The following is a 26,382-nucleotide window of genomic DNA, read 5'->3' on the forward strand; positions in this document are numbered from 1 at the left end:
ATTGAGAACAAAAATAACTATAACATATGAAAAAAATTGAATAATTACCTCGAAAAACATAAGAATTTCTTGTAATTTTTGACACCTTTGTGTTTCCCGATTTTAGTTGTCAATGAATCTTCTATTTCTATCGGATTTCTTCAATTGGAGATATCAGTTTTGAAAAAAAAAAGACAAAAAAAAAAAGAAAACATGGATAAGGTACGTAGCGAGGAGTATAGAATCTGGATAACTACAGAAATGGATCTGAAAGATGAAACTATAACAACTATTGTTTAATAAAAACAAAACAACAATACAATTGAGAACAAAATAACTGCAACATATGAAAAAAAAACGAATAATTACCTTCAGAAACATGATACTATCTATCATGACCATTGACCAATGAATATAATGGTGGAACACTATATATCATGCTTTATATAGATGTTTGTTTGTGACTTTTGAATTTCCTTTGCATTGTGTTTTTTCATCTTCCCGTAACTCTTAATTTGTTTTATTATTTTAATTAATGGGCTAGTAATTGTTTAATATATTATAAATATAAATCTGTTATTTTTAATTAATTAAATATTTTATTTGATTTTTTACTACGTTGATAACTCATCAAAAAGGCCTCTAAAACACTTCTCCTATTTTTAATTAATTAAATATTTTGATTTTTTACTACGTTGACAACTCATCAAAAAGGCCTCTAAAACACTTCTTTTCATTTCTCTCTGCTTCCACAATTATATATAGTATAGATTAGAGAAAAGTACAAAAATAAACCTTGTGGTTATACCTGTTTTCGAACAACACCCATATGGTTTAAAAGTTTGCAAAATGGTACATTGAGGTTCATTTCATTAGCAAACACATACTAAATTGACTAACGCGGTGTTAAAAGTCAAAGGGAAAAGAGTTAATTTGATCCTTATATTTATTTATTTTATAAATTAACCCCTTTATTATCTAATTATCACAAAAAAACTCCAAAATAAAAAATAAAAATCAATTACACCATCTTCTCCGTCCCTTTTTAATTTCTTATTTTTTTATTCTTTATCTCTCTTCTCTCTCATCTTTGTTAATTTTTCTCTCTCTAAAATCAATTCAACACAACATTGTTTTATTGAAAATTGTAACGCTCATATTGTTAACCATCATTGGATAATGGAAGTAAATTATAGTTCACAAATCATTGTTTAAAATTTATGTTGAAGTTACGTATTTTCTTTATGATATTATTTATTTCATGAAATTTTCTACAGTGTCAATGTCTTGATTTTTAATTTTTCTGGGCAGAACGCGTTTAGTTGAACTGAGAGGCAACATATATAATGCAGTGTCAAGGGAACAAAAATACAGAGGCCGTCAAAATGGTTTTGATAACATCTGAATATTATTTACGGGATCAGAAGAGTAATTAACCAAACGACTGCGGATAAGGAGAGCCGTCGAAGCAGTGGCGTATGAAGCAAGGCGGATCGATAGATTCCTCAACACGCTATAGATGGTCAAACACTTTGGGAGACCCGTCGTCACACCTCGATACGCCCACAAAACGGCAGAGCCGATTCCCAATAAAGGCAACTAATAACCTATTAATGTGCTAACGGTCATACTTGAATAAGATCAGTAACCGCCATTAATGAGGCATTAATGGAGACTTTCTAGTTATTCGGAGTTACAACTACATGAGTATAAATAGCTTGCGCCCCAAGATATTGAGGTACACACCTTCCAAAACCCTACTTCGTGCTTATAGTTTATTCTCGTACAAGTTACTGACTTTGGCATCGGAGTGTCCCCCGTCGATCCCAATGGCGCCTCACAGGGAAGGGCTCCGATCAAGAATTCATCACCAGTCATCAATTGGTGCGGTGAAGGTGGAAGTTCTAATCACAAAAGGACTTAGTTCACAGTCATAAAAATGGCAAATGAAGGGCAGAACCCTTCAACCGGAACAACAACACCGTCAATACCAACTTCAGTCGGTAATCCCCAGACAAACACCAACAACCCAGATCCTGATGCACCCCTTGTTCATGATGCTAGGGAGATGTCGCCAGATTATTTCACCGATATTGTCACGGATTTGGTAGGAAGCACCTATGGATCAGCTATGGAAGATTGATTGAGAGCGTACCTTGAGAATCCTCCCGTAGGTAGACCCACAACATGGCACATCCCTCCGGTTCACCGTCCCCCACCAAGACCGAGGACATCAGCTTGGCAGGCCGCCATTATCAGACCAGGTGCTCATAATGATTCAACATTCTTACTCTCCCATCCTGCAGATGCGGTTGTCACCAGCCCAGAGTTAGGAAGTGCTTTGCCAACAAATAGAAGACTATTTGAAGATGTACCGGAAGGAAGTCGAAGGAACCGCCGGGCACCCCCGAGAAATACAGCCAATCCAGGAATCACCATTGGAGAACCTCAGGTACCTCCGGTGCCAACTAGAGCACATGCTAGGCAACGGCAAATCAATGAGACCGTCGATCCTGGTCACTCGCAGGGCGGACGTATTGATCCAAGGCATAGAATGCGGACCAGATCTCGTGGGTGAAGACGATCTAGATCCCATTCCCGGCGTAGAAGGCGGGCCAGATCACCTCGCCAGGAAATACCACTGCCCCCACCACCAGGACAGAGAGGTGGTGGTGGATGTCCCCCACCTAGAGGACCAGGAAGAGGTGGCGGATGATCACCATTGGACCCCACATCACCGTCCAGCTCCTCCTCCTCTCAACGGAGTAGATCCCACAATAGGAGACGCCCGAGGATAGATCAAGACTATGTATAGGGCAGTTCGGGCAGCCATGCTAAGGAAAAATGAGGAAAATGCGAGGCATAATCCTTTTGCCAACAGAGAGTCGCCATTCACAAGGCGGATTGAGGAAGTAGCAACTGATAGGCAGTTTAAAATCCCAAACATACCTAGCTACATAGGGGAAGATAATCATGAGGCCCACGTAAGAAAATATAGCATGTTGCTTGCAATCAACGGGGCCAGCGAGGCAGTCTTGTGCCGAATGTTCATAACAACATTGAAGGGACCGGTGTATGACTAGTTCCAATATCTTCCGCTAGGATCAATAGATAGCTGGAATCAGTTGAGTAAGGAATTTTGCTCAAAATTTACAGGCAGCATCCCGCCTGTTGTTTCATCGCGAAAGCTTTTCGAGTTAAAGAAAAGGGAGGACGAATCCCTCAGGGACTACGTCAACAAATTCAACAAATTGCGCATTCGAGTAGTAGATGTAGATGTCCCCACAGCTGTCGAAGCAGTGATAAAGAATACAACATGCAAAAGCCTGCAAGAGAATCTGATCAGACACAAACCTAGGACCATCGCAGATCTGATGGAAAGATGCAAGGACTTTATGGAAGTTGATGACATCCGAAGAGAATCTGTATCCCCTCCTAAAAAAGGGAAAAACGAGTCACGAAGAAGACATAAGGAGAAGGAAAAACTTCCTGACTCATCCGCTAGGGGTAGACACAGGAGTTCGAGAAATAAACCGTCGTACACACCATCGTTTACACCATTGAACGCCTCCAAGAGTGAAGTGTTGATGTGGCTAGAGAATAGCCAACATAAACGGAGCATTTCATACCTCGAACCAAAGGGCAGGGAATACACCAATACGGGGAGAAACGCCAAAAATTATTGCAGATATCATAGAAGGAATGGGCATGAAACGGATGCATGTTGGGAACTAGCCAGGGAGATCGAAAGGCTCATTGAGAAAGGGAAGTTGGACAGGTTCGTCCAGAATGACAAAAAGAAAGATGAAGATAAGCCAAAGGATGATCCAAGAAAGAAAGCCAAAGGCATTATTAATGTCATCGTTGGCGGACCAGGGTACCAGCCCTGGGTTAAAAAATCTAGAACAACCGCCCTTAATACAGCATCACTTAATCGCTCATTCGCAGATATTGGCCCAGCAATTCCCCCACACGCGGATGCTCTTGTTATCACCATGATGGTAGAAGGATGGGAGATGAAGCGAGTAATGGTGGATATAGGAAGTTCATTCAAGGTTATCACTAGGGGAGCTTTCGCCAAACTCAAAGTTGACCCAATCTAGATAGAGACCACAATTGTGGACATCTTGGGAGTTATAGGCCATATGATCCAAACAAAAGGACAGGTGACCTTAGAATGTGAATTAGCGGATGAGGATCAAACATGGATAGGTGATCTCGAATTTTCTATCATGGATGGATAGTTGGCGTATAACATCATCTTGGGGCGTCCTTTTATTTCAGAAGTGGCGGCTCTAATATCGATACGCCACTTGGCGATGTACATCCCTACAACCAAGGGAGGAGTGATGATCAACAGAAATCAGAAAGTAGCTCAGGAAACCTACTCTGCATCTTTGTCAATCCGCCCTTAATCCAAAGATGAGGAAGAGGATGAACTTGTTACTGCCGCCCTGGGAGACACGGAGATGTTCCTTATTACGGACGGGAAGCAACTACGGATCGCCAAAGGGTTGAGAACAGAGATCAAGGACGACGTCACGAAGGTCCTTATGGAGTCAAAAAAATGTGTTTGCTTGGGAGGATGAGATCCTCATAGGGGTCAGTCCAGACATAATCACCCACAAACTGAATATCGCCGAAGACGCGGTCCTAGTGGCCCAGAGAAGAAGGAATCATGGTCCGGAGAGATAAAAGGTGATCGAGGAAGAGATATCCAAATTGAAAAAGGCAGACGCCATTGAGGAAGTTATCTATATGCAATGGCTAGCAAACATGGTCCTGGTTAAGAAGGCTGGCGGATCGTATTGAATGTGCATTGATTTTACAGACCTAAATAAGGCGTGTCCCAAAGACAACTACCCCTTGCCTTGTATTGACATCCTAGTTGATGGAACAGCGGGACATGCTATATATTCCTTCACAAATGTGAAGTCGAGTTATCATCAGATCTCCATGGAACCGTCAGACAGAATCAAAACCTCCTTCATAACACATCAGGCAACCTATTGCTTCAAGGTCATGCCTTTTGGGCTTAAGAATGCTGGGGCAACCTACTAGCGTATGATGAATAAGATATTCGAAGGTAGGGATGGCAATAACTTCGTAGTGTATGTCGATGACATAATCATTAAAAGCACCACAATGGAAAAGCACGTTGAGGACATAAAAGAAGTTTTGGGAGTCCTCCGCCATCACAATATCAAGTTGAACCTAGAGAAGTGCACTTTCGGGGCAACATATGGGATGTTCCTGGGATATATGATCAGTCAGAAAAGAGTGGGCCCTAATCCAGACAAGATTAAGGCCGTATTGAATATGAAAGCCCCACAAAACATTAGAGAAGTGCAACGCCTCAACGGGCGGATCATAGCTCTTGGGAGATTTATCTCATGCTCTGCCCGGAGATGCCAGCCATTCTATGAGGTGATCAAGAAGCAAAAAACATTTGAATGGAACGAAGATTGCAAGCTGACCTTTGAAGGCATCAAGTGTTTTCTCACAGAACCTTCTTTAATGAGCTGGCCCCTTAAAGGTGAGGATTTGTACATGTATATTTCTGTCACTGATAAAGCAGTCTGCATTGTTATGATCAGAGAAGAAGGAGGTCAACAATATCCAATCTACTATGTTAGCAAAGTCTTGAAGGAAGCTGAAACTCGATATTCAAGATTGGATAAAATGGCGCTAACTGTGGTCACCACCTCCATCTGCCTTAGACCTTATTTTCAAGCTCACACGGTCATTGTCCACACCAACATACCAATGAGGAAGGTATTACAGAAGCCAGAAACATCGGGGAGATTGATGGAATGGGCTATTCGACTGGGCGAGTTTGATGTCCGCTATGAAGGTAGATCCGCCCTAAAAAGCCAAGTCTTGGCAGATTTTGTGAACGAATTCACGGAAGAAGACATTAATCCCCCTCAGCCAAAAGTGGAGGAGTGGACGATGTACACTGACGGGGCTTCATCAGCGGAAGGTGCTGGAATTGGTGTAGTAATCAAAGGCCCCCAGTATATCAAGATACATTATGCTGCGAAGCTAGAGTTCCCCGCAACAAACAACGCCGCGGAATATGAGGCTCTGATAATCGGGCTGCGCCTGCTAAAGGAAATCACACTGGAGCGGGTTGTGATTTACAGTGACTCCAAACTGATGGTCAACCAGGTGATAAAAAACTTCAGTGTTAAAGATGAAACCTTGGTCAAATACATGGAAGAGGCCAAGAGGTTGCTGGCCTACTTGGAAAGCAAGGAAACAAAGTGGGAGATGATCCACATGCTTCGAGGATCAAATACGGAAGCAGACCATCTGGCTAAATTAGCTTCCAGCAAAGATCAATGGGCAGATCTTGAGTGCCCATTCGAAGTGAAGACCAGACCAGCGTTCGCCCGGGAAATCATAGCTCTTCTTGTATCTGCCACAGGCGACTAGAGAGTGTCGATTCAACAATATCTTGCAGATGTATCTTTGCCTCAAGACAAAGAAGACGTCAAGCGGATGGTGAGAAAAGCAACATATTTCTCCATGATAAATGATCACTTGTACCGCAAATCTTTTAGCCAACCTTGGCTAAAGTGTGTCATAACAGAAGAAGGACATGAGATCATGAGAGAATTGCATGAGGGTACGTGTGGAGCCCACGAGGCATTTGCCGCCATTTTCAAGAAATCCAGGTTGTCCGGATTCTATTGGTCTACCGCGGAACTAGCTACACCATAGATGGCCTATTGCAACATCGTAAATGAGTTACAATTGGCCCTAAAAATGTAACAATAGGTAAAAAATGGGATAAGGCAATACTTTAGGCCATATTTAAAGTATTGCTATTGTGGCCATTGTTGGTCCCGTGTGATTAGTTCCAAGGGGGGGGTTAGGAACTAATATAACTTTTTGTTTTTAATTGAGCTGACTTAATATATTTTCTGGAGTTTGTTAACTCAATTTTGGCCAGCACGGCCGATTGTAGCGTAAGACAGCTTTAGTCAGATGTTGACTAAAACTATTTTACATATGAGTTGGGAATTGACACTTTTGTGGTCAGCTTCCAACTCAGCACTCTTATTTACTCAGTGTCAGTTTAAACAATTTATATGCCGAGTAAATATAACAAGCAACACATACAGATATATATATATACATATATACATATATATATATATATATTGAGAGAGAGTTAGAGATCACTCAGCATGACTTATCCTGGTTCGGCCTCTCCGCCTACGTCCAGTTGAATATGCAAGAGTACCGTCCTCTATTCGTCTACTCAACTCCTACTAAGTGCTATAACCGAACACCTAGATTTCTCTACCACTGAGCAATTAACACCAAGTACTCAGCACAACACTCTCAATTTACAATTGATACAAATTGTTCTTTTCGGATGAAGAACACTTTAGATGATTACAGAAAATCAATCTAGCTTTTACACGAGAATAGAAATTTGGTGTAAGATCTCTTTTGGTTTTTGTGTGCTTTGTATGTATGCTCTTTTTCTTATTGTATTCAGCTAATGATCCAAGAATGATCATGTCCTTTTATAGTTGTGGTCTGAAGCAGAAATGATTTGTATCTTGGATTTGTCCGTTGATCCAAACGGCTCCTTTTTGAGACAAGGCTCTGGTCAGCTTCAGACTTGCAGGCCAATCCTGTCGTCTGAATTCCGCAGGCATCAGGTTTGTCCTCTTCTTACAGATTTCGTCTTCTTGTGCCAGTTTATCTTTTAGCAACAGAACAGTTGACCCATACATCTCAAAATTGGCTTTTGCGTAATTCCAAGGTTTCTATTATTGGTGCAGACAGTTGTCGGATCTTGTCTTTTAGCAAACGGAACATCCGCGTTGTCCTGAAGATCACTCAGCTTGTCTTTGATAGCCGTTTCTTCGATTGTTTGCTAATGCAAATACTGAGTTCTCTTTTTACTCAGCTTCCATGGCCAGCTTCGTTCTGCAAGACATAGTTCTCAAGAAGACTTCTCTACTTTTGATACTGAGTTGCGTTCCACTCAGCTTCGTTGATTTGTTTGATCTTTAAGCTTCTGTTCTGAAGATCTTCTATCATGTCGAGTTACACTCCACTCAGCTTGTGCTGTATTCTCATGCTGACTTCGTCCTGTCTTACTTTTTATTTCCATTTGTATTTATATTTATACTCAACATTGAACAAACATATTAGTACAATTAAATCAAAGCACTTAAATTTAATTGTCCCTTAATCATGGATTAACTTAAATAATTTTCTCAAATCAAAATCATGTGGAAATAAAAACCCACAAGTCGGGCTTTATTTCTGACTACGTTGCCTTGCTCATCTAGTTTATTTCTAAAGACCCACTTAGTTCCTATGGTCTTTTGATTCCAAGGTTTTGGTACTAAATCCCATACCTCATTTCTTGTGAATTGATCAAGCTCTTCTTGTATAGCATTGATCCAATATTCATCGTGCTCAGCATCGGCAAAGTTCTTTGGCTCATTTACTGAGACGAATGCAACATTCCCGAGATACTTTCTAAGCTGATCTCTTGTCATCAGCTTGTTGTCAGCGGCATCAAGAATGGACTTCTCCGAATGTCCTCTTGGAATTTTTATTTCTTTAGGTAATGTTGAGTTGTCTGGAATAGGTGTTTCTACAACATCTGCAGGAATAGATTGGTCAGCAAAGGTAATTTCGGGTTCGTGTTTACCTTTGGTCAGCCCTTGTACTGATGACTCAGTGGCTCCTGTTTGGTCAGCGAAAGCTGAGCTCGGTTCATCTTCGGCGGACTGAGTTGTCTTTCCTGCAGGGTCAGTTTCATCGAACTCTATATGGACAGACTCTTCAACAACTTGAGTTCATTTATTATACACCCTATATGCTTTACTGTTAGTTGAGTACCCTAAAAAGATCGCTTCATCAGCTTTAGCATCAAATTTTGCAAGGTTATCTTTTGTATTGAGTATAAAACATTTACACCCAAAGGCACGAAAGTAGCCAATGTTGGGTTTTCGTCCTTTCCAAAGTTCGTATGGGGTTTTCTTAAGAATAGGTCTAACTAAAGCCCTATTGAGTATGTAGCATGTTGTATGGACAGCTTCACCCCATAAATACTTTGGAAGCCTATTTTCACTCAGCATTGTCCTAGAAATTTCGACAATTGTTCTGTTCTTCCTTTCAACCACCCCATTTTGTTGAGGCGTTCTAGGAGCAGAGAAATTGTGGTCAATACCACCGGCTTCACAGAATTCGTCAAACTGTTGGTTTTTGAATTCTCCGCCATTGTCACTTCTAATATGAGCTACTTTTAGGTCTTTGTCATTTTCAAGCTTTTTAATCAATGTTGTGAACATCTCAAATGTTTCATCCTTGCTACTCAGCAAGATGATCCAAGTGTACCGAGAGAAATCATCTACAATGACTAAGGAAAATTTCTTACCTCCCAGTCTGAGTGGCTGGATAGGTCCGAAAAGATCCAAGTGTAGTAATTCCAATGGTCTCTTGGTTGAGACAATATTTTTACTTTGAAAAGACTTTTTCGTTTGTTTACCTTGCTGACAAGCATTACATAATTGATCTTTTTCAAATTTCAATTTGGGCAATCCCTCAACTAGTTGCTTTCTAGCTAATTTGGCAAGGAGGTCCATGCTTACATGACCAAGTCTCCTATGCCATAGCCAGGAGTTATCCTCTTTAGATACTAAGCATATATTTTTTGAAAATTGTTTTTCTAAACTCAACATATATACGTTGTCAACACGAGGGGCAGTTAAAATCAAATTATTTGTTTTTCCCTCGAGTATTCGACACTGAGTAGCATCAAATATAACCTGTCTACCGCTATCACAAAGCTGAGCTACGCTCAATAGGTTATATTTGAGACCCTTAACTAAGGAGACTGACTCAATGGTGGGGTTACCTCCGATAGTACCTGATCCTACTATCTTACCCTTCTTATTGTCTCCAAAGCTTACGTTTCCACCTCGTTTAAGCTTAAGTGTGATGAACTGAGTTTCATCACCAGTCATGTGCCTCGAGCATGCGCTATCAATATACCATAGTTTCGATTTTTCCACGCATCTCAGGCTCACCTGCATTTTAAATCATTCATCTTTAGGTACCCCAATTCTTTTTGGGTCCTCGTTTATTAGCATAGACAGGGGGTAAATTTCATCAATGGTGTACAACATTTGCCCTATTTCACACTTTGGTGTACAACCTTCAATTTGTCTCACTAATATGTACGAACTTATAGGTGACCTCTCATTTTGGTGTATGGCCGGTTAAAATGACTGGTCAACGCAGATCAACGCACCACATCATCTTTTTTACATTGTTTCCATCTAAAAACATGGGACCCCTAAAACTAAAATGTCTAAAATAGCCTCCTTATTGCTTTATCCCTATCCTTTCATTTCTTCATCTTCTTCCTTCCATTTCTTTCTCTCTCTAACCTCTCTCTCTCCAAAGAATTCAAATTTATATTTAATAAAATCTCTAACCTCTCTCTAGGATTTATATTTAAGAAAGAACTTGCCTTTCCATTAAAACATGATCAGTTACTGTTTTTAACATTGACTCACCCAACACCAAAATACTCACTTTCTTATTTTCAAGAGCAAATACGAAATACCCGTTTGAGATTTCGTTGAAATGAGGCTAGAAATTTAAGTTTTTATGAATTTATAACTGAAGAATCCTTTGTTGACGGAGGTTGGAATGCTTTTTGGCTAACCATTTCAATTGCACAGTATACAATTTTTATTTCTTTTGAAATTGTTGTGTTATAAAAAATAAAAAAGATTGAATCTTTGATTAATGGGTGTTGGTTTGATTTTTCGGTGGATATGGTGCTGAGAGATATAGTGGGTACAATACAAGATGAGGGTTGAAAGTGGTGGAGAAAGTTTTTCCGGAGGCAGTGGAAAGTGGTGGTGCACCAGTGCCATTAGCTGTGACTGTGTTTTTTTGTGTGCTAACCTCTAAATACTTTATTTGATGGATGTTTGCAGGAAGAATTTTATTAAATTTTATGAAATCCAGATCTGAGTTTTTGAAGAGAGAGGTTAGGGAGAGAAAGAAATGGAAGGAAGAAGATGGAATAAATGGAAGGATAGGGGTAACACAATAAGGAGGGTATTTTAGACATTTCAATTTTAGGGGTCCCATGTTTTTAAATGAGAGAGGTGTAAAAAAAGATGATGTGGCGCGTTGACTAGCGTTGACCGGTCATTTTAACCGGCCATACATCAAAGTGGGAGGTCACATATAAGTTCGTACATATTAGTGAGACAAATTAAAGGTTGTATACCAAAGTGTGAAATATGACAAAGGTTGTACACCATTGATGAAATTTACCCCATAGACAGGTGCAAAGTCATGTTTTAATTTGTGATGGCATACTTTTATGGTGTGGCCTTGTTTACCACAGAAGTCACAATGAGTTACCCTTTTAGGGTGACTTTGTTTTTGGTCAGCACCATTGTGCTGAGCATGCCAACATACCTTAGTGGTATGTCCTTTCTTTCCGCAGAAGTCACATTGGACAATCTGCTTATTATACCAACACACACCTATTGTGTGTCCCCTTTTTCCACAACAGTCACACTGAGTGAACTGTCTATGCTGGGCAGTACCTGAGTACTCAGCATGGGATTTGGTTGAACCTTTTATTTGGTTCTGTAGGTTTGTGACATCCTTTCTCAGTTTCTTTCAATCTGATTGGACCTCCGAGACAAACTTGTGCATAGTTTCTATGTTACTATGCAAAGTTGAGTTGTCTTGGAGAAGATGTCGAAGGTCACTAAGTTTGACTTCTTCAATCTCGTCACATCGCCTGCTGAGTGCCTTTATTTTCTTGTTACACTTCTTAGTCAGTGTATATAAATCACTCAGGGCATTAATCATTTCATTTCTAAGCAAGTGTAAGGATGTTACCTCATTTGAGTACTCCTCTTGTTCAGATTCTTCAGAGAGGTCAGCTTGCTCAGATCGAGTGTGGTCAGCAGCGTCATCGGCCATGAAGCATATGTTTGCTGACTCGATGGCATCAGCTTTAGATGATGTTGACTCATCACTGTCACTCCATGTGGCCACCATTGCCTTTTTGCTCCCCTTCTTTTCTTTCTTCAGATTAGGGCAGCTTGACTTAATGTGCCCAGTTTGATGGCACTCAAAGCATGTGACAGACTTGGACCTGTCCTTTTTGTATTTGTCACTGGACTCAGCTTTGTGCCTGTCGCCTCTTCTGAATGGCCTCTTGCTGTTCTTTTCATTCTTTCTTAACAGCATCTTCATCTTCCTTGTGAACATGGCCATTTCCTCATCATCCGATGAGTCAGCTTCAGTTGAGTCAGCTTTCATGACGAGTGATTTTTGTTTCTTGTCTTCTGACTTTTCTTTTGCTTCAAAATTCTTCATAGAGATCTCATAAGTCAGCAGAGATCCGATCAGCTCGTCGTATTTATATGTGGTCAGGTCTTGAGCTTCCTCCACGGCAGTTTTCTTAGCTTGCCAGCTCTTGGGTAAGCTTCTCGGGATTTTCTTCACCTGCTCTTCCTCAGTGAAGTTCTTACCGAGCCTCTTTAGCTCATTTATGATGTTGGTGAATCTAGCGTTCGTTCCAGAGATGTCTTCATTGGCGTTCATCTCGAACAGCTCGTATAATCTCATATGTTGGTTCACATTTGATTCCTTGACCTTGCTTGTACCTTCGTAGGTTACTTCAAGCTTTTTCCAAATCTTATGTGCTGACTCGCAACCTGAAATCTTATTGTATTCTGCAGCATCTAGCGCACAGTGAAGCATATTGATAGCCGAAGCATTGTTTTGTGATTTTTTAAGGTCATCTTCTGACCACTCAGTTTCACTCTTGACAATTTTCTCATTGTCAACAGTTTTATAAGGCACATATGGGACTTGAACTATTGCAAGCCATGCACTCATGTTTGTGGCTTGAATGAAGTTCTTCATCCTATTCTTCCAGAACGTATAATTAGATCCAAAGAATAGAGGAGGCCGACTAATTGATAATCCCTCAGGGAGTATCTGTGTTGTTTGGTTCCCTGGAATGAAACGAGTGCTGTTCTCAGCCATTTATCGGGATCAGCTCAAGATAGTTATATCTTTGAGTAGTGAGCTATCAAGCTCTGATACCACTTGTTGGTCCCGTGTGATTAGTTCCAAGGGGGGGGTTAGGAACTAATATAACTTTTTGTTTTTAATTGAGCTGACTTAATATATTTTCTTGAGTTTGTTAACTCAATTTTGGTCAGCACGGCCGATTGTAGCGTAAGGCAGCTTTAGTCAGATGTTGACTAAAACTATTTTACATATGAGTTGGGAATTGACACTTTTATGGTCAGCTTCCAACTCAGCACTCTTATTTACTCAGTGTCAGTTTAAACAATTTATATGTCGAGTAAATATAACAAGCAACACATACAGTTATATATATATATATATATATATATATATATATATATATATATATATATATATAGAGAGAGAGAGAGAGAGAGTTAGAGATTACTCAGCACGACTTATCCTAGTTCGGCCTCTCCGCCTACGTCCAGTCCCCAGAATCCCTCCGGGCTTTTTAAATCCAATACTGAGCTCTTTAAAGGTAGAGCACAAACCGTTTACAAGGCAGTTGAATATGCAAGAATACCGTCCTCTATTCGTCTACTCAACTCCTACTAAGTGCTATAACCGAACACCTAGATTTCTCTACCACTAAGCACTTAACACCAAGTACTCAGCACAACACTCTCAATTTACAATTGATACAAATTGTTCTTTTCGGATGAAGAACACTTTAGATGATTACAGAAAATCAATCTAGCTTTTACACGAGAATAGAAATTTGGTGTAAGATCTCTTTTGGTTTTTGTGTGCTTTGTATGTATGCTCTTTTTCTTATTGTATTCAGCTAATGATCCAAGAATGATCATGTCCTTTTATAGTTGTGGTCTGAAGCAGAAATGATTTGTATCTTGGATTTGTCCGTTGATCCAAACGGCTCCTTTTTGAGACAAGGCTCTAGTCAGCTTCAGACTTGCAGGCCAATCCTGTCGTCTGAATTCCGCAGGCGTCAGGTTTGTCCTCTTCTTACAGATTTCGTCTTCTTGTGCCAGTTTGTCTTTTAGCAACAGAACAGTTGACCCATACATCTCGAAATTGGCTTTTGCGTAATTCCAAGGTTTCTATTATTGGTGCAGACAGTTGTTGGATCTTGTCTTTTAGCGAACGGAACATCTGCGCTGTCCTGAAGATCACTCAGCTTGTCTTTGATAGCCGTTGTCTTCGATTGTTTGCTAATGCAAATACTGAGTTCTCTTTTTACTCAGCTTCCATGGCCAGCTTCGTTCTGCAAGACATAATTCTCAAGAAGACTTCTCTACTTTTGATACTGAGTTGCGTTCCACTCAGCTTCGTTGATTTGTTTGATCTTTAAGCTTCTGTTCTGAAGATCTTCTATCATGCCGAGTTACACTCCACTCAGCTTGTGCTGTATTCTCATGCTGACTTCGTCCTGTCTTACTTTTTATTTCCATTTGTATTTATATTTATACTCAACATTGAACAAACATATTAGTACAATTAAATCAAAGCACTTAAATTTAATTGTCCCTTAATCATGGATTAACTTAAATAATTTTGTCAAATCAAAATCATGTGGAAAGGTGTTTCAACAGCCATTGCCTTTGCTGTTAAAGGCAACATTATGTTACTGAATATAACACCAAGAAACATGTTGCCATATTTTACAGCAATTGCAACATTATCTCACAAAATAATAAGAGGCAACATTGTTTCCTTTTAAAAGCAACACTTTTAATATTAATAGTATGTTGCCTTAGTTATGTTTGGCAACATTTTATAGTTTAATGCAACACTTCTATACAAATTTATGCAACACTCTTCTATAGTAAATGCAACACTCTCTAAGTTTAAGCAACACAAAATTTGTATACATAATTAACGATTGTTTGAAAAAGGGCAACATTTTTGTAACCTATAGCAATGATTTTTATTTGACTAATGCAATGCTATTTTAAGAAAATGCAACATTTTTTATATACAGCAATACTTACATGCTAACTAAAGCAACAAAATTTTCGATTTAAGCAACACTTTTCTATTAACAAATGCAACTTTTTTGTAATGTAAAAGCAACATTATTTGATTTCAAAAGCAAATATGTAAAGCAACACTTAATAATAATAAAAAGGTAACTTTTTAAATAAATTGCAACATAACATGTACCAAAATAAAAGAAAATTATTTGTCAAAAGCACATAATATTCGAATTCAACAAAACCACCTAATATTAGAATTCAACAAAAACACCTAATATCTAAGCATTACAAGCATAAACAAACAATTCTTCATTCATCAACATGAATTTGGAGGAAGAGAGTCGACGGTGTCGAGAGTAGGAACAACCCTATCCAATTTTAGATTGAGTGTTGGGTTCATTTGACACGACCTTTGTAAAATAGTTCCAAGATGAGCTTGCATGTTTTTTTCCATGTCTTCTCTAACTTCATTTTTCATTTCCTCTCGAACTTCCGCTTTTATTTGTTCGATTTCCTCACCTGAAATGTTTTTCTTACTTATAGCAATTGAAGATTCACCAATTTGTTTCTTTTTCTTGATGCGGCCCGTCCTACCAACAAGCCATAAAGAACCATCATGGTCCTTCTCCAAGTATTTCCTCAATTATCTCAATGTTTTCCCCTCCAGATGACAAATTTTCTTCAATCCTTGCCTATATATCCAAATACTAAAAATTATTAAATGAAAATAAAAAATTCTTAGAAAAATCAGCAAATCACAAAAACATACACGTGCCCAAATGCCTAATTTAGCAAATCACAAACACATACATATGCCTAATCACCAATAAATGTATAAAGGAAATAAAAAATCACTAAGAAATGTATACATCAAATAAATGTCTACAGCAAATCCCAAAAAAATACACATTATGATTGCTAAGGACTTTTGCTAAATTACTATTTTTCTTTAGAGTAATAGCTTAAGACTTTTTTAATTTAGCAATCTAAATTGCTTTAGAATTTTGCTAAATTTATAATGCTAAATTGTTAAAGCCTCATATGAAATTTCTAAATTTGTAATTCTAATTTGCTTATTTTTCTGATCAACTTTTGAAATTATAATTAATTACTACAATTCAAATAAATACATAATAAAAATATCAAGGTAAATAAAACATGAATTAACAGTAAAGTAAGTAATCATAATTCATAAAACAAGAAAAACAACCATAATCATAAGCACTTAACAAAGAATTAGCAGCAAACTTAAAATCATAAGTAAGCAAACATTTATTAAGATTAAAGTACTAAAAAGCAACCATTTCATAGCAATTAATAGAGACAAAAACGAAGAAATAAATCGTGAAAAGAAGCAGACTTTAACAACAATTGGTTTGTAATCTCAGCAATTGGGTTTGCAATCTCTGTGATACAGTTCTGTATGTGATGCAACACAAAAACAAACATGTGCCAAGAACTTGTTTACACCAATAAATAATTGACAACATAGACTTACAAGTTTGTTATGGGTTGCACTATCTTCATCTTTGTATTGACGACCTTCTTTTCTTTTTCGAGTTGCTAAAAACAGTTCTGCCAATGACGGTTCCACTTGATCGGGTTTCTCAAGTTGCTTACATAAGATATAGATAGGATATAGTTTTCAAGGTCTTCGTGTGGGTTTTCTGATGGATTCTAGAAACCATACATTGAATTTTCACAAACTTGAAAAATAAAAAGATATTATTGTGACTATACATTTATACTTATAAGTTATATTTAGTTGAGGGCAACACATAATCAAGGCTTCGAGTTTTCAGGATTTTAAGGATTGGACCTTTGGTACTTAAGTCTGGAATTTTAAATCCCAAAAGAAGTAGAGTAGATTTTTTTTAAGTCCGAAACTTATAATCACGGACTGTTAATACAGGTATTTGACTCTCAGACTACTAAGTTTTATATATTCAATGCAAAAAGTCTCTATCTATAAATTTTTCTATATATTCAAGGGATAAGGTACCAAAATAGGCCTATGGTTTTAGGGGAAGTATCAATTTAGGCTCCACTTACAAAATGGTATCGATATAGGCTTAACATTTAAAAAATGTATCAATTTAGGCCTCGATAACAGAACTAGACACGTCTTTGATATTACTCTGTTAAGTTCTATCAATTGTACGTGTCTCGTTTCATTATCGAGACCTAAATTTGTACATTTTTTAAACGTTAAGCATGTATTGATGCTATTTTGTACACTTGAGCCTAAAATTGGTACTTTCTTAAAAACCATAGCCCTATTTTGGTACCTTATCCCTATATTCAATCTACATAAGTTTCTATATTTAAAACAAATATCATCAGAATAAATGTTTCTATCTATAAAAGTTCTATATGTTCAATGCAAATATCCTCAAAATGTTCAATGAATATGAGACATAATTATAAGCCTCACAGTTCAGTATTTTTCCATGAATATGAATATGAGGCAGACAATTATAATGATGATACTTTTGGTGAGTCAATGTACATATAAAATTAAGCACATAATAATTTAATATATAGTGAATAATCCATATAACTAATTTATTTTATCAATTACACATGTCCTCAAGGTGAGTTGAGAGACTACTTGGAAGGGCCAGAAGCAGAAAATGTAGTTGAATATGTGAAGGAAAATCCATTTGGAAATTCAGCTATAACATCAGAACATCCTTATAATCCAGCGGATAAGATCACATTTAGCTTCTATCCTTGTAGATAATTAACTAAAAGGAGAATCAAATATTTCATATGGGCATATGAACATGCATTAAATTTCATCTTAAGAAACTATTTATTTCACATTAGAAAAGCAAATTTTACATCTGTTCTTTTTAATTTCTTTCATTAAATTTGATTTTAGTTTCCTGTTTTGTTGCATCCCCTAGACCAATGGGAAAACTATTTCAAAACAAACAGACCAAGTCCATTCTTATATATAGACTCTAATAACGACATGAATAGCTTAAAGGTCTCAGAAGTTACACTAATTCTTTTTCAGTCTTTGTTCTATGCTTGCTATATGGATTATTCACTATTAAATTATTATGTGAGTTACACTAAAGGTCTCTAATTATTATTATACATAAAATATTTATGTAAAGTTGTTTGACACATTGATTTAGTTTTTATATTTGACTGAGGCGCGCCTTTAACAACTATGTATGTATGTGATGTTGGGTTTTAACACTTTGGATCTTAAACAATCTACTTGACAAGACACTGCCAAAGCATTAAAGCCATATAAGTAGAGAAAATTGGTCCAAACCTGGATTCCTAGTCTTTTCTCTTCGTTACCAAGCTCAACTAATAGCTACCTCAACTTTGCCTCCACATCAGAATGAACTGGGGTATTATAGATCCATTGTGCATTTATTTCTAGTCCTTTATTGATGCTTCTGAAAATTTAATACAAAGTTTCAAACAGAGAATAATTAAATACAAGAACATTAAAAATCAAAATTATGGTTGGGATAATCACCCTTGTAGAGCATATTCGGCAAATGGTCTCATGATGGTTTGATATACTATGCGAATATTCATTGTGGATGAAAGGCCTAAAATCATGTCAGATGATGAGAAAATAGAAATAAAAAAGCACAAATTTTGCTCGGAAAGCTGAAAAAATGGGATTTCTGTATGACCTCTCAGAAGATTCAGAACTCGTGAAAATATTACAATATCGCCAGGAAAAGCATCAACCTGAAGTGAACTTATTATTAGATGCGAATGAAACACACAGTTGAACATGAAATCAAAGGAAATGATACTAGGAGTCTAGGACTTACTGGATTAAAGCGTTTAACTTCTTTTTGGTTCATCTTCATCTTATCCTGTATCGCCTTCATGTTTTTTGTTCTTTGATCGGACAAGGATTTCGCGGTTTCCTGACAGGATTTTTATTATGGTTATGTGATAGAACTCGCTGAAATTGAGAAGAAAGATATGACAAGCATGGTGTGCATACTTACAAAAGCTTCATTTGCTGGTGTTGATCGACGAAGGAAAACATTTGTTACTTCCATAACCTGGTCTGGAATGTCTAACCGCAGCTTGAGCCCCATTTCTGTGAAGGCGGACAAAAGGGCCACATGATCCCCCTGTAACACAAAAACGACAATTTTTTGTGAAGAATAACTAATTGAAACCATTTAAAATAGTTTTACAGAATGAAGAAACTGCAAATTACAGAAATGGCCTGAATGGGCATATGGTAATGGAAAAATCAAGATGAAAAAGAGGGCAAACAACACACCGTGCTATTATTTAACAAACTTTAAAAAGAAATATTCGCCTTAAGAAAATTTTGATGAATATGAATACAATTTATATAGTAGGTAGAGGACATTGAATAAAGATGAAGAGGAGGTTGTAGACATGTAACGTAAGCATGGGCACACAAAACAAGAGTAAAGTTGTAGCTAGAACTGGTGTTCTCATGAAAGACTGGAACTCTCTAAATTAAGTGAAGTTCAATGCTATAAATTCACATGCATTATCGGCCTTATCCAAAGAGAGGGAAAAGAAACCTCAACAGATGCAAGAAACATTTTGGCCAGCGCTTGTTTCAAGGTACTAGATATCTTTTTCGTGAGTCCAAAGTCAAGCAAAATTGGACGATTTGGAGGTTCCTTGCTCACCAGAAAATTCCCTGCAATATACAGTCAAAATATATTCATAATAAAAAAGTAAGAAAAAGGGTAGAAAGTTTTCACCACTTCAGAGTGTTAGCATGCTATTATCCGTGAAGAGAATTTAAAGAGGGAGACATAGATAAAGTACCAGGATGAGGATCTCCACTGAAAAATCCATCTATATATATTTGATGAGCATAAGCACGTGTTATTTCTTCAACAATATGTTGTCTGTCAACCCCATAAGCTTCAAACGATTCATGATCATTCAAACGAATTCCATCCATATACTCCAAAATTAAGACCTTTTCAGTTGACTGTCATTAGAAGCAACAGATACAAGCTAAGAGAAATGAAGCTATCGAAAAATTATTTAGTGCAAGAACAACAAATGAAACACAGAGCAGAACAACAGTCATACCGAGCACTACCTCAGTGTTAACCACAACTAAACAGTAGATTCATAAGATAGAAGAAAAGAAAAACTCAGTGGAATAAGAAAACTGTTATAGACCAAAGCAGCTTTATGCTTGTCTATTTAAGAAGAGAGATGAGTTTTATGTCAGAAATTATTATGGGGAAATACAAGTTTGGTTTCAGTTGTATGCAGACCTTATTAGTTTTTTGGAATTATTATCTGATATCTTCACGAAGATATAACAGCATAACAAAGCATTAAATCTGAAAGACTCATGGTGTAGTTTAAAAGTTATTTTTCCTAAACTCTTCTCCATAAGGGCCTCATGCTCACAATGGCATCACAATTTGACATACAAAGTTTCTAGGGCCTCTTGGTTAGAGGTAGTCTTAACACATACAGTGTCATTATGGATGCCTTAACATATGTTGATGCAAATAGAATCGTTGGAATATTAAACTCACTGTCTCTTTCAATCTATTTTTTAGCATCAATATAAATAATTTCATCTTATCCCAATCCTTAAAATCTGATTGAAAATATTTAGAATTAGTATTACTACTTTAGGGAATCCCCTTGAATATGGATGTGATGCCTTCTAGTTGTGAAACTTTTGACATTCCTCTTATTTTCAAGTAAACTAGCAACCAAGTTTTCATTTATTCTTAATCAAACTCCATTGATCTTCCCAGATGAATTCTAGCTTATTCACAAACATTAAGCATAAAAAATAAAACACCAAAAAGCTACACTGTAAGCGATCCAAAGGCCTCATATATCTTGATCCAAAGTCTATCCCATCTAGTGGCCAATAGAGCTTAAACCTTACTTTCCCAAATGCTAGCATCAACTTAATGCTTATTGTCATGTATCAAAGTGATAAATAACTGCAATATCTCTGAACCATAATAGGCTAAAGGAATCAGGTGTAATAAGCCATTCAAAATTTATTTTCTTGTACAAGGTTAATGGGGTTTTGACCCTTATAGCTCCAATCTCAAACTTCTATCATTTGAGTTTAAACACCATCATAAAGTAATGTCCTGATAACATTTATAACCAAATAAATAGAGCATGTTCTTTTCCAGCACTCAAGCTACCTAAATGTGTAAAACAAACATACAACAAAGTGCATATCAATAGTAGTAACATCCCACCACCTAGAGCTGACATGTTAAGACACTGTTAATAAGCCAAACAAACTTAGCACAAACTACCCCTATTACCCTTATCAATATATTGCAAACTAAACAAAGGATATTAATATTAACAATTAGCAAATTTCAAATACATTTTTCCTCAGAGTTAATCTTTATAGCTTTTCGCAAATTTGGTAATCAGATCTATAAAAGCCTTGCAACAATCTAATATTATGTAATTCGGACATAAGGCATAAAAACCCATAATTCAATGAACCCAAATCAGCAAAATTGAAGTAAAAGAAAACACGAAAGACAACAGAAAATAATTACCCAGAGGGAAACGACCCCCAAATCCTCCAATTCCAGGTGACATCTTTGCAATTCTTCTAACAAGCTCATAATCAGCATCAATATCTACACTGATATCTTTATAAGTACTCCGACTCCATCTGCACCTTCATGGTACTTTTCTTCAACATTGAAAATACACTGCTCTTATTTTCGGCAGCAGATTGAAGAGGAAATCTATGAGATAAGTGGTTGAATGAAAAACTTGGTCCATGAGAAAGCGGGTTTCTAGAAGTGTGCAGTAGAGAGGACCACGATTGTAATACTTGCTATTAACTCCTATCCCCGTTTGGATTGGCTCCCATGAGAACATCCAGTTACTTCATGATGGCCTCCATCTCGCCTCTTGCTCTTCCGAGCTTTAGTCGAGGTTTTCAGTATGCAGAATCCTTTGATCGGGTGAGAGATTAGGTTTTTCTTTCTTTGCTTTTAGGGGAATTATAGGGAAAAAGGACACAATTACAATTTGCTTGCAATAAAACAAGAAATTTGGGGAACCAAGTGAGAGAAAGATCTGGACCATCAAGGATGGTATGAAGCGATGGTCTGAATTTGAACTGTATTTGGAGAAGCCAAATATTTTTGGGGGCAAAGAATATCGCGTAGAAACCAAATATTTTGGGGGCAAAGTTTCACCTTAAAAGTGAGCCACTCACATTCAAAGAGAAATATTAAATAAACTACTCTCCTTTAAAAAAAAATTAAACTACAAGTTAATTATTTATCTAAAAATTGTACACTAATTAAACAAATAATAGATTATTTGGTAAATAAAATACAAACTAATAGATTATATTAAATTTCCAAAAAGAAATAGATTATATTATATTTCTAAAATAAAAAAAAGATTATATTATAATATATCTTATATGAATTATAATTTTTAAAAAATTAATATTTTACTTTATGATAATTATATTAAATTAAAAAGTTTAATGAATTGGCATCTTACTAAATTTGTATTTTAATAAATGGTAATATACTTTATAATTAATTAAAATTTTGATACAAAAATTATGTATTAAATGAGAATTGCAAATTTATAAAAAAAATCTTAATTAACCTAGAAAATCAATTGAAAATTCTTTATTTACGACAGTGAAGTATCCAATTATATTTTTATTAATTTATAGTGAATTATTATATTTTAAATCACATATTAAAAGTTTTAAATTACATATTAATATGATTTTTGTGGGAATTTTATCACGATTAATATGTTTAGAAATATTACATTTATTGGGCATTGAGCCAACTAGTTATAATAATATAAAAACATTTTATATTATTTAAGAATAAAATTAGGTATAATTTTTTTTATTTATTAAATGCAACACTCCATAATATTGCTTTAGCTAATTGTCAAGTCAACTAAAGCAACTTTTAATTATAAATGTTATCTTAGCTAAAAAAAAACACCTAAAAATATATCGAAAGCATCACTTGTTTAAGAAGAGTTTCATTTGACATACATGAATAGTACCAATCAAATCAATTTAACTAATGCAACACATTTAGGTAACACATTCTTAAAAGTGGTTACAATAGGCAATCTATGGTGTAGTGACGCTCAAAAATTGGTGGAGTCTTGCCACAACTGTCAAGTTCATGCAAATGAATCTCATAAAGCTAAGCATTTGCAAAAACCCATCATTGAAGGACGACCATTCGCCACATGGGGTATCGACATCGTCGGTCCATTTCCTTCCACAATAAAGCAGAGAAAGTACGTAGTGGTAGTTGTCGATCATTTTACAAAATGGGTAGAGGCAGAAGCTGTTTCCACAATAAGCGCAGAGCGAATGGTAGAGTTCGTGAGAGATAACATTGTTGGGAGATTCAGAGTCCCTCACACAATCATCACGAATAATGGAACACAGTTCAACTGTGAAGAATTCAGATCATTTTGCAAGAGTCAGGGCATCCAGAATAGATTCGCCTCGGTGTATTACCCGCAATCAAATGGAATGACCGAAGTCACCAACAGAACAATCGTGAAAGGCATAAAGAAGAGGTTAGGTGAGCATAACAAGAAATGGGCGGACCAGTTGATGAATGTCCTATAGGCATACAGGACTACTCCCCGAACCGCCACCGGTGAAACACCATTCGCCCTCACCTATGGAGTAGAGGCTGTCATTCCTGTAGAAGTTCAAATCCCAAGTGACAGGGTCCTATTATATTGCAAAGACCAAAATAAGAAGAGATTAAGGGTGAGTCTCGATCGCCTGGAAGAAAGAAGGGAAAGGGCGTATGTCCGGATCGCGGCGTACAAACAAAGGATCGCAGCCTATCACGATAGAAATGTCAAACTCGTGGATCTGAAACAAGGGGACTTGGTGCTAAGGAAAGCTGAAAAAATCCAATCCACGGAAGGCAAAGTAAAACTGGGAATCACGTGGATAGGGCCATACAAGATAATTGCTAAAATTGGACCCGCAACTTTCAAAATTCAAGACATGGAGGGGAACACACTCCCAAGGACATGGAATATTCAGAACCTCCGCAAATATTTTCCCAAAGAATAGGATGTAATCAAAGGTCTTGAGCACTCTTTTTCCTTTAGTAGGGTTTTTCCCATGAGGTTTTTCTTATTAAAGGTTTTAACGAGGCTCACATAAAAGACAAATCTGCTATAATAAGGCAAGTCGCCATTCAATAAAATGAAATGTTTGTTTGGAACTTCTCTTTTAAGTATTTTTTGCAGAAATATAAATATTCCAGATTCAAGGATGGGAGGCAACAAATGCATTCCCATTGGAGAAAACGTCGCTACGACGTATCTACCTTCTCCTCAAAGATAGGAGAATAAAAAGCTCCACTGATGGATCAATCTACCACAAAGATAGGAAAAAGATTGACCACCATCAAGGGTGAAGGAAAATAGGCAAACGTTTGGCAGCGGAAATATAAAAATTTTAACCTATTTCCTTTAACCAAGATCCGTTAATCGTTATTTCATATAAAGAGGGATAGAAGGAAATACCTTTTGGTGAACTATCTACTGTTGCAAGCGAAGTGCCCTCAACTCTTATTCCGAGTTCACGAGCACAAAACAAAACACAAATCAAACGAAGTTAGAACTCAACCGTATAATAGTAATCAAGATAGATTGCCTCTAATTAATCAACACAAGATCAAGAAGTAAAAGGAAAGAGATGAAATCAATTGATTCGGAAGCAATCGGTGAAAGTCGATCCACTACGGTAGGGGGTCAAAAATTCTCTCTCTCCGGGATAGCAAGGGTAGCCGAAATTTACAACTAAGGGGGGTTAATATAGCCTCTTCCATCTAAACCCTAGTCAGATAGAATTAGGTTACTGAATAAGAGTTTAATTCGGAATAATACTCTTATTGTTATTATCTATAATTATATCTAAATATAAAGATAATAATAACTTATTAATAGGATAATAATTAGAAGCAATTTAATCTTCAATAAACCTCCTAACTTATTTATCATATAATAATTTAATCCATAATCATAATCTAATTATAATTGTTTAAATTAAATTAATTCCTTTATGTGTCACAACACATAAAATCGCCCCCCCCCCCCCTTTATTACTGGGCCTTAGTGGACTCAGTTGGACTTCCGTCAATTAATTAACATTTGTTTCTCTTTTGGGTTCCAAGTCTTATGTGTGACCCATTAGGTTCTTATTGCTTCTAGCCGTATACAACTATTAAATTAATTTCTCAAAATTACATTCAATCTTTGTATAACGGAATGAGTACGTGAACTGTGATTGGCAGATCCGAAACATTCCCCCAGAGCTATAAGAAGACAGGTTGATTCCGTCGTTAACCTTTCCGTATTAGTTACAGTATAATTCGATCCTTCATCAACTACATCCTTAAACAGAATCTGATGACTATGGATAATGTCAAGTCACATATAGCAAGACGTTCATTTTACTTGTACAGGCCGAGTTAACTCCAATTAGATAGGTTAAGTGAAATCTTCATTTCAAGTCTTAAGTTATCACCTTGCAAAGATTTAGAGTTAAGTCTTCCAGAAGCGATCCTTGGACGTATCTCCTATTTATCAGGAGTGACAAATGCTCAATCCAATGTTAACTATCCTGCAATTACTTCCTGCGATACCCAACGTCTGTCGTACACCCCCAGAGTCATCCCTGTTATGGATCGTGTTACAACAGGATCAAAGCATCACATTTCATAATCCAGAATCGTTAATTAACATTCATTTGAGTCTTAGGATTACTTATACCTATTAATACCAATGAGATGAACAGGTGACAAGGATAAATCCACCCATCCTGTTATCTCAAGTCGGGGCCCCAATCCTAATGAACCCTTTCATTGGATCCATGTAACTGTCCAGATATCTGTATATCTGAAGCTTGTGAGATCAGCTCTCTGTCTCGACAAAAAACATTGCCACATGCAAGTCTTAATAGTGTTATGTCAATCCCTATTCAAAACATATCACTTGACTTGGAGTCGTTTTAAGTTTATTAGTTTATTATAATGTGTTGTCTCACTTCATGCTTGTATGAACACTTTATAATCACTTTAAATAAACTTAGGGATTTCCTTTTATTAGACTTATTTAGTTCTTTAAAGGAGGTTGCCTTTATACAGTTATGAAACCATATCTTATTAAAACAAATGACATAAAGAACAATTCATTTACATTAGGTTTATATCCTGGAACAATTGTCTATAGGACACTAAACCCCAACATACTCCCACTTGGACTAAAGCCAATTGTTTCTACAACTTATCCCAGTAGAACTCAAATGACGATCATGTACTTT

The 26,382-nt window shown here is 36.8% G+C and overlaps 1 protein-coding gene across 2 annotated transcripts; it reads right to left on the reverse strand.

The window, feature by feature from the left end:
• Positions 1 to 15,227: 15,227 nt before the first annotated feature.
• Positions 15,228 to 22,221, reverse strand: LOC136224000 (protein ACTIVITY OF BC1 COMPLEX KINASE 8, chloroplastic-like). 2 transcript variants are annotated; one of them, XM_066012201.1, is made up of 10 exons: positions 21,581 to 22,221; positions 19,839 to 20,007; positions 19,586 to 19,707; positions 19,028 to 19,156; positions 18,845 to 18,943; positions 18,701 to 18,758; positions 18,538 to 18,613; positions 18,325 to 18,454; positions 16,534 to 16,610; positions 15,228 to 15,727 (listed from the first exon to the last, which is right to left on the reverse strand). In XM_066012201.1, exons 1-8 carry the CDS (start codon positions 21,656 to 21,658, stop codon positions 18,370 to 18,372), a joined length of 816 nt encoding a protein of 271 aa, XP_065868273.1. In that variant the 5' UTR covers positions 21,659 to 22,221; the 3' UTR covers positions 15,228 to 15,727; positions 16,534 to 16,610; positions 18,325 to 18,369. The 2 variants fall into 2 exon arrangements, with proteins under 2 accessions (XP_065868273.1, XP_065868272.1); XM_066012200.1 differs by having other exon boundaries at positions 16,534 to 16,712.
• Positions 22,222 to 26,382: the final 4,161 nt, after the last annotated feature.

This window comes from Euphorbia lathyris, chromosome 3, assembly GCF_963576675.1.
Source record: "Euphorbia lathyris chromosome 3, ddEupLath1.1, whole genome shotgun sequence".
Taxonomy (NCBI): domain Eukaryota; kingdom Viridiplantae; phylum Streptophyta; class Magnoliopsida; order Malpighiales; family Euphorbiaceae; genus Euphorbia; species Euphorbia lathyris.

Coding starts and splice junctions, on each gene's coding strand:
- LOC136224000 (XM_066012201.1), bottom strand. CDS start 21,658: ATGCTGATTATGAGCTTGTTAGAAGAATTGCAAAGATGTCACCTGGAA. Junction 20,008..21,580: donor TGGGGGTCGTTTCCCTCTGG/GTAATTATTTTC, acceptor TTCTAATGACAG/TCAACTGAAAAGGTCTTAAT. Junction 18,614..18,700: donor AGTTCTGAATCTTCTGAGAG/GTCATACAGAAA, acceptor ACATGATTTTAG/GCCTTTCATCCACAATGAAT.